Genomic DNA, 8102 nt, shown 5'->3' with positions numbered 1-8102 from the left:
AATGTGAGGTCTTGCACTTTGGGAAAAAGAATAGAAGTATGGATTACTTTCTAAACGGTGAGAAAATTCGTAAAGCCAAAGTACAGAGGGATCTGGGAGTGCTAGTTGGATTCTCTAAAGGTAAACATGCAGGTTGAGTCCGTGATTAAGAAAGCGAATGCAATGTTGTCAATTATCTCAAGGGGGTTGGAATATAAAAGTACTGTTGTGCTACTGAGACTTTATAAAGCTCTGGTTAGGCCCCATTTGGAGTACTGTGTCCAGTTTTAGTCCCCACGCCTCAGGAAGGACATACTGGCACTGGAGCGTATCCAGCGGAGATTCACACGGATGATCCCTGGAATGGTAGGTCTAACATATGAGGAACGGCTGAGGATCCTGGGATTGTATTCATTGGAGTTTAGAAGATTAAGGGGAGATCTAATAGAAACTTACAAGATAATACATGGCTTGGAAAGGGTGGATGCTAGGAAATTGTTTCCGTTAGGTGCATTAGTCAGGGGTAAATATAGGGTAGGGGAAAGGGTTTGGGTGGGTTTCTCTTCAGAGGGGCGGTGTGGACTTGTTGGGCCATAGGGCCTGTTTCCATACTGCAGAGAATCTAATCTAATATACAGCATAAGTGGTCTGAATTGAACTCAGGATGGTATAAGGAAGTTATTAATTACTTGGATTAAATATTATCCTGTTTTGTTTCAGGCATCAGTACGCACTACTATTCCCATTGATGCTCCACTCTCGTCTTATTGTTCGTCTTACCATTACCCAACCGTGCAAATGGTCCAACCCTCTTTTGGTGAGACTGTGGACCCTCCACCTCCTTCTGCTGATATGATGGTACTTCAGTGTTCTCCCTCAGCCAGAACTCAATAACCATGATTCAAACTCACCAGCCCCAAGACAAAGCAAAATTCATAATGCAAAACAGTATTCCACTGTTGAATGATATTAAACAGCAAAAATTGTGAAAACTGTACAGAACTTCCATTGGTGATGCTAGTAAGAGGTTCTGGGGCAATGCTCATGACTAGTCAGAGATTTTGTAGAAGTGTGATGTCAAAACTTTGATAAGAAATGGAATATTTGCAAGAAATGTGCTACACACAGGGCTTTTAAAGTAATTAATGTGCATGTGTTCAATATAACATCTTATAGACCAATTAGAGTTGGATCTTCTGTCCCCACCAATACAGTTCTGTACTTAAGCCAAAATACTCATATTAAAAGAAAATAAGTGAACCTATGTAGATAATCTTGCAACAGGATCTCATCCAATGTGACCAATTCATTGAAACTGCAGATATGTGGATTCTGCATGATAAAACCTGCCTCATTAACTGCAATCTGAACAGCTGACCAGGGCACAAAACTGGTAACCCAAACTGCTGTGTGTTGAATGGTCATTTGCAATAGATATCACAGAGTGTGACCCCATTGAAAAGAAAATTGTCACATTCTGTAGGAGAGTCATAGAGTCATACAGTACAGAAACAGATCCTTCAGTCCAACTCCTCTGCGCCAACCAAACCTAACTCCATTTGCCAGCACTTGGCCCATATCCCTATAAACACTTCCCATTCATATATCAGATGCCTTTTAAATGTTGTAATTGTACCCGTCTCCACCACCAACTCTGGCAGCTTGTTCCATACATGCACCACTTTCTGGTTGAAAAGGTTACCCCTCAGTTACTTTTTACATTCTTCCCCTCTCACCTTAAACCAATACCCTCAAGTTTTGATGTATGTTAAAAACATCTTTAAAATAGTAAAATGTCAAACAATATTGCATTTTGTTTCATTCCAATCAAAATCAGGACATATGAATTATTATAACCCTATTAATGAGAGAAAATGAACTGCAACAGGGGACAATAGATGAAAATTGGATTAAAGCAATACGTAGAGTCATAGAGATGTATAGCACAGGAACAGACCCTTTGGTCCAACTCATCCATGTCGACCAGATATCCTAAGTTAATCTAGTCCCATTTATCAGCACTTGGCCCATATCCCTGTAAATGCTTCCTATTCGTTTACCCATCCAGATGCCTTTTAAATGTTGTAATTGTACCAGCCTCCACTACTTCCTATGGCAGCTCATTCCATACATGCACCACTCTCTGTGTGAAAACGTGCACCTTTGGTCCCTTTTAAATCTTTCCCCTCTCACCTTAAACCTATGCTGTCTAGTTCTGGAATCCTCACCCCAAGGAAAAGACCATATCTATTTACCCTATTTATTCCCCTCATGATCTTATAGACCTCTACAAGTTTATCCAATAGCCTGCAATGCTCCAGGGAAAACAGCCCCAGCCTGTTCAGTGCTCTCTATAGCTCAAATCCTCCAACTCTGGCAAAATTGTTGCAATTTTTTTCTGAACATCTTAAATAGATTTCCAAGATTTACTTAAATAGTTACTCTACTGATGGTCATCAATGGGAGTACATAGCTGCAGTAGTTTTTAAAGTAGATTCCTGTTAGGTTTGTGGTATATCTTGTTAGAATGTTAAAATGTCAGAAATGCTGGACAGTGGGCCAGTTGATAGGAATAAGACATAGTGAATGGTTTTGTTAATTTATGTAACAACATTCATAACCTTAGAAAATCCCAAAGCAATACTTTTGAAGAGTAGTCACTCTGCAGTAGCTCAGTAAGATCTCTCAAAATGTCATAAAAGGCATATCATCTTTTTGTACTGGTTAAAGATAAAATATTGATGAAAATACTTGGCACTGTGCCTTTTCCCATCTTTGAATATTGCGACAGGATCCTTTGTGTTCAGCCAAAAAGGCCTTCATTTGATATCACAAATAAAAGACAACGAGCTGGATTTTCTGTTTCTGACATTGATCAGACCCATGTCAGAAGCCCCAAACTGATAGTGTCTGGGTCTGCAAATTCTAACTTGACCTGGCCATTCCCAACAGATACCACCTTCTCTGGGGCACGAAATGTGACAGGTCACCTGATGCCCAAGTCAAAACTGGCGCTGCCATTTAAATGGTGTAAATGCAATTTTCCATGACTTGGTATTTTCAATGAAATGAATGGGTTTCTGAAGACTGTGGAAACTTGCTCAGTCAGTTAATTCATGAGTCTTGGGGGAACCTGCTGTGGAATCAGAGTTGAAAAATAAGTCGTAAAGTTGAGAGCATGGTGCTGGAAAAGCACAGCAGGTCAGGCAGCATTCGAAGAGCAGGAGAATCGACGTTTTGGGCATAAGCCCTTCATCAGCCCTGATGAAGGGTTTATGTCAGAAATGTCAATTCTCCTACTCAGATGCTGCCTGACCTGCTGTGCTTTTCCAGCACCATGCTGTTGACTCTGATCTCCAGCATCTGCAATCCACACTTTCTCCTAAATAAGTCTTAAAGTCTTGCCAGCTTTAAATATTGTAATGAACTGTTGTATGATCATGAAGAATGTTCTAAATGCATTGATTATGTATGCAGTTCTGTCTTTAATGGTAGGTGGCCATTAAGTTGATCAACAATGTTTCCTGTAAATGTACATATACTTATAGACTACTTATATATTCAACTGTTTTGGGATTCTGATATAAATGGGTATGTGGACACAGTAATTTGGACTTTACAGTAAAGTCCAGAGATCTGCAGAGACATTAAACAAAACAATAGATGCTAGACTTTGATAATCATTTGAGCTTTTGAAAAAATGGGAGTAAGTGGTTGGGCGTCCGGTCAGACTTGTATTGAGATCTGTAGAGTTTATTTATTCCACTGAACAATGTCATTCTATTATCTACATGACTGAATTCCCAAGCTTACTAATGGATTTAATTCAACAGGCATTGTTGACTGAGCCAAGGAGCGGATTGTGTGTTTTGAATGTTTTATGAAGATATAGTCAGATTAAATATATTCCAGGGAGGAAGAAAAATTGAAAAGGGCGCATAAACACCAATGGCTAAGCAAGGAAGATAAAGATAAAATAAAGACAAAAACTAAGGCATAGTACAAAGGCCAGTGACAGGCTGGAAAAAGTTTAAAGATCAACAAAGGATTATTTAAAAAGTAATACAAAGAGCAAAAGTAAATTACAAAAGAAAACTAGCCCAAAATATAAAAACATATAGCAAAAGCAGCCATAAGCATATAAAAGGGAAAAGAGTATCTAAAGTAAATGTTGGTCTATTGGAGGGTGAACTAGAGAGGTAATGGTGGGGTACACAGAAATGTCAGAAACACTAAATCAATATTTTGCCTCAGTTTTGATAGTGGAGGACACTAGTACCATCCCAATATTAATTGGTATTGCAGAGGCTTTAGAAAAGGTGGAACTTTGAACAATCATCATCACTAGGGAAAAAGTACTGAGCAAACTATTTGAATCATCAGGTCCCCAGGGCCTGATGACATAGATCCTAGTCTGTTAAAGGAAATGGTAGCAAAGATGGCGGAACCACTGGTTACAATATTCCAAAATTCCCTGGATGCGGGGAAGGATCCAGTCGATTGGAAAAATGCAAAGTAACATCCTTATTCAAAAAGAATGGGAAGTGAAAAGTAGGAAACTATTGACTGATTAGTTTAACATCTGTTTTTGGGAAAATGTCAGAATTCGTTATTCGGGCAGTAATAACAGGACATTTGGAAAGTCAAAATGCTATCCATCAGAGTCAGTATTGTTTTATGAAGGATAAATTGTGTTTGACTAATTTGCTGGAGTTCTTCGAAGATGTAACAAGCTATGTGAATAATTAGAATCTCATAGATGTAGTATATCTGGACTTCCAGAAGGCATTTGATAAGGTGCTGCAAAAAAAGGTTAATACAGAAGGTAAGGGCACATGTGATTTGGGGTAATTTATGGATAGAGGAATAGCTAACCAACAAAAAGCAGAGATAAATTAGTTGTGTTTCTGTTTAGTGGGATGTGCCACAGGGTTTGGTCTTTGTCTCCTAACTGTTTATAATTTGTATTAATGAATTTGATACAGAGCTGGAAGATACTATAGTCAAATTTGCAGACGATACAAAAATAATTGGGAGAGTTTATTTCATGACATTTCCATAGTTGATGATGTATCCCAGATCCTCCATTGACTACCAGTAGATATGAAAAGCTCACTCTCATGGGATGACTAGTGTTGAAGAGAGCTGTAGAATGGAGGCAGGTAGCCACAACAAATGATCCCCTTGAACATCCATCACCTGTACCTGAACATGTCTGCCTCGGCCAAACTAGGCAACACTCCTATAGATAGACCTTCCAATCTGCCTGCTCCCCTCTGTGATGGTCAGCTAAAAGTACAGAGTGAGTGACTAGTGCAGCCAGAATGTGAAGTGTGACCAGGATGGAAGAGGTACTGCAAACCTCTCACATGAGTATGAAACAAAACCCCTGTAGGCCACAAACATTGCCTAAACAATCTGGGAACAGTCTGAACAATCGGTCACATTCACTGACTGCCCCATGCAATACTCTCCTTGTCAAATCTAAGATGTAAGGAAGGTTCCTATTTGGAGAGCTCTCCAAATAGAGTACCACAGTATGTCCAAAAGGCAGGTAAGGCTGACGAAGTGGCAGATGTGTAAGAGCAGCATATATAAGAAACCCCTCCATGCAAAATGGAATGACTGTGTTCGGGGGGAAAGATAGTCTTTGCAATTTGTGAGTTACCAGCTTCCTTGAGAGCTTTCAAGAGCTGGCAGCAATGAGAAGTTTGTCCCAAACTGGGAATTACCCAGTTAGGAGCACTCCACTGAATCATGCCATCGTGCTACAACAAGTACACTTGGATCCATTTGGAGTATTTCTATTGTATTGACCAAGAGCCAATTGATGGGTCATACCAGATCATGTGGAGATATCCAATCTGCCCACCCGTCAGTTCGAACATTCCTGACTGAGCTGCCTGTGTCCCATGCTCCACCAGTGACATGAATCTGCGCTGATTCAGATGTGAATACTTGATCAACAACCGCTGAATGTTAGCTATTGTTTTTGGAAGAGCTCTTGTGGAGGTAATCCAGATCCTGATCAGTTGTTGGCAGATGTTGCTTCAGGATTATTGTCATATACACAACTCTTCAGAGCAAAATGATCAGTTGTTGGGTTACGTTGTTGGTATAAATGTTTACCTGAATACTGGATTACTGTTATTCCTCAAACTAATACCATCTCATCCAGATTTCTGCAAATGTACCAGCTTTTTGCACATACCAGTTTTATATCGAATGTCTCATCCTCCAAAATTCAGAGATGAGAAATAATTATATGAACCTTGTAAAATATTATACTCTCTAGATAATAAATTCTGATTTTTCAAATGCTGTCATGTAACTGGAGTCTTTTTGATTGTTTTGTACACATCATTTATTGTGTAAAAGAGTGAATTCCAACTTTGATTTTCTGGCATTCAGCAAACATAGTCAACTTAACAATTGCTTTGATTGTAGGACAATCAGATTCTCAGTCTACACTCTCAAATTTATTGACATTCTAACTAAAGGCAATACAGCCCTGAATTCAGCTTTCGAGAAGGCTTTTCCCAAATCAAGTGGGACACGGTGGCTGTGATTTCTCCTCACCTATGCCCCGTGCGTTGAAAGTACTGTGTCCCCAGTTCTTTCCGATCTTAAACTGCTGACCTGTAAGGTAATAAAGATAATATGTTGGTTTGTAAATCATAACAACTGGAATTAACTGATAACAAATGAATCCGTGAGGGAAATTAGGGATATGTAGGCTATTCCACAATTCATTTTGATCTTAGCCTGACCTGTACATCAGTTCATTTATGCACGTTATCTCTAACAATCGTCAATATTATTAATGAACAAAATGCTGTCCTAACCTTCAAATTGTCAAGGTTCTAGCAACTACAGCCTTTTGGGAGAGAGACAGAGTTACAGATATCCACTACCTTCTTGCATTAAGGTTGTTCCTTGAATATCTCTAGTTTTATGATTGGCACCCTCCAACACTTTATCCAGGATTTCACATCATAGCAATTCTCCAATCCTTGTACTCACCAGTGTGTGACACTGAGAGTAATCATGAGATTATCATCTTTGAGGTCCTGCTTAACAATTATTATTGTTTGGTTTAGACTTTTACTGAAGTATTAGGGGGAAGAGCACTTGTGGAATGGAGGGGGAGGGATTTATTGCTGAAGTAGGTAATTTTTGAGAAGGTTTGGTTATGAGGGGAAGGCACCTTAAGTAGGTCTATTGTTGAAGTGGACACTTATTGATAAGGTACCAGTATTTTTTAAAGGGGTTTAGTACTAAGACAGAACCTTAACGAGTGGGTTTTTGAAGGGATTTAGTGCTGAGCAGCAGCTTTTTGAGGACCCATGGTGATCGATTTAGGGAATTTTCTCACACTGCAAAATGGTGAGAGTTAAGGAAGAGGGCAATTGTGCCACTGAGGAGACCTTCATCAAAACCCAGCAATTCCCAAATTTTACTCCATGGGAATTCTATACTAAAACAATTTGGACTGTTGATAGCTTCAAGTAGGAAACCTTGTAAAATGTAGGGCCTCATAGTGTCACAGGGCTATACAGCCTAGAAACAAACCGTTCAGTCCAACTCTGTTGACCAGATATCCTCAATTAATCTAATTGCAATTGCCAGCATTTGACCCATATCCCTCTAAACCCTTCCTATTCATATACCCATCCAGATGCCTGTTAAATGTTGTAATTGGATTAGTGGTGCTGGAAGAGCACAGCAGTTCAGGCAGCATCTGAGGAGCAGTAAAATCGACGTTTCGGGCAAAAGCCTTCATCAGGAATAAAGGCAGAGAGCCTGAAGCGTGGAGAGATAAGCTAGCGGAGGGTGGGGGTGGGGAGAAAGTAGCATAGAGTACAATAGGTGAGTGGGGGAGGGGATGAAGGTGATAGGTCAGGGAGGAGGGTGGAGTGGATAGGTGGAAAAGGCGATAAGCAGGTAGGACAAGCCATGGGGACAGTGCTGAGCTGGAAGTTTGGAACTGGGGTGAGGTGGGGGAAGGGGAAATGAGGAAACTGTTGAAGTCCACATTGATGCCCTGGGGTTGAAGTGTTCCAAGGCGGAAGATGAGGCGTTCTTCCTCCAGGCGTCTGGTGGTGAGGGAGCGACGGTGAAGG

At 40.1% G+C, this 8102-nt stretch overlaps 2 protein-coding genes across 4 annotated transcripts in view; one reads left to right on the top strand and one right to left on the bottom strand.

Annotated features, from left to right (window-relative positions):
• LOC122565145 (coiled-coil domain-containing protein 17-like) overlaps positions 1–1510 on the top strand; it is a 53345-nt gene extending 51835 nt beyond the window's left edge. For both annotated transcript variants that reach the window (XM_043720831.1, XM_043720821.1), the window contains exon 13: positions 700–1510. In XM_043720831.1, the coding sequence (XP_043576766.1) occupies positions 700–873 (174 nt within the window). In that variant the 3' untranslated portion in view covers positions 874–1510. The remainder of the gene's footprint in view (positions 1–699) is intronic.
• Positions 1511–6365: 4855 nt separating this feature from the next.
• The window catches only part of LOC122539500 (protein FAM166B-like), a 16979-nt gene continuing 15242 nt past the window's right edge, over positions 6366–8102 (bottom strand). For both annotated transcript variants that reach the window (XR_006309112.1, XM_043674431.1), the window contains exon 5: positions 6366–6618. Coding sequence is in view for 1 of the 2 variants with exons in the window: in XM_043674431.1 (XP_043530366.1) it covers positions 6524–6618 (95 nt within the window). In the remaining variant the exon portion in view is untranslated. The remainder of the gene's footprint in view (positions 6619–8102) is intronic.

This window comes from Chiloscyllium plagiosum, chromosome 2 (assembly GCF_004010195.1).
Source record: "Chiloscyllium plagiosum isolate BGI_BamShark_2017 chromosome 2, ASM401019v2, whole genome shotgun sequence".
NCBI lineage: Eukaryota > Metazoa > Chordata > Chondrichthyes > Orectolobiformes > Hemiscylliidae > Chiloscyllium > Chiloscyllium plagiosum.
The sequence above is the reverse complement of the archived record's forward strand: the minus strand, read 5'-3'. Positions and strand labels throughout refer to the sequence as shown.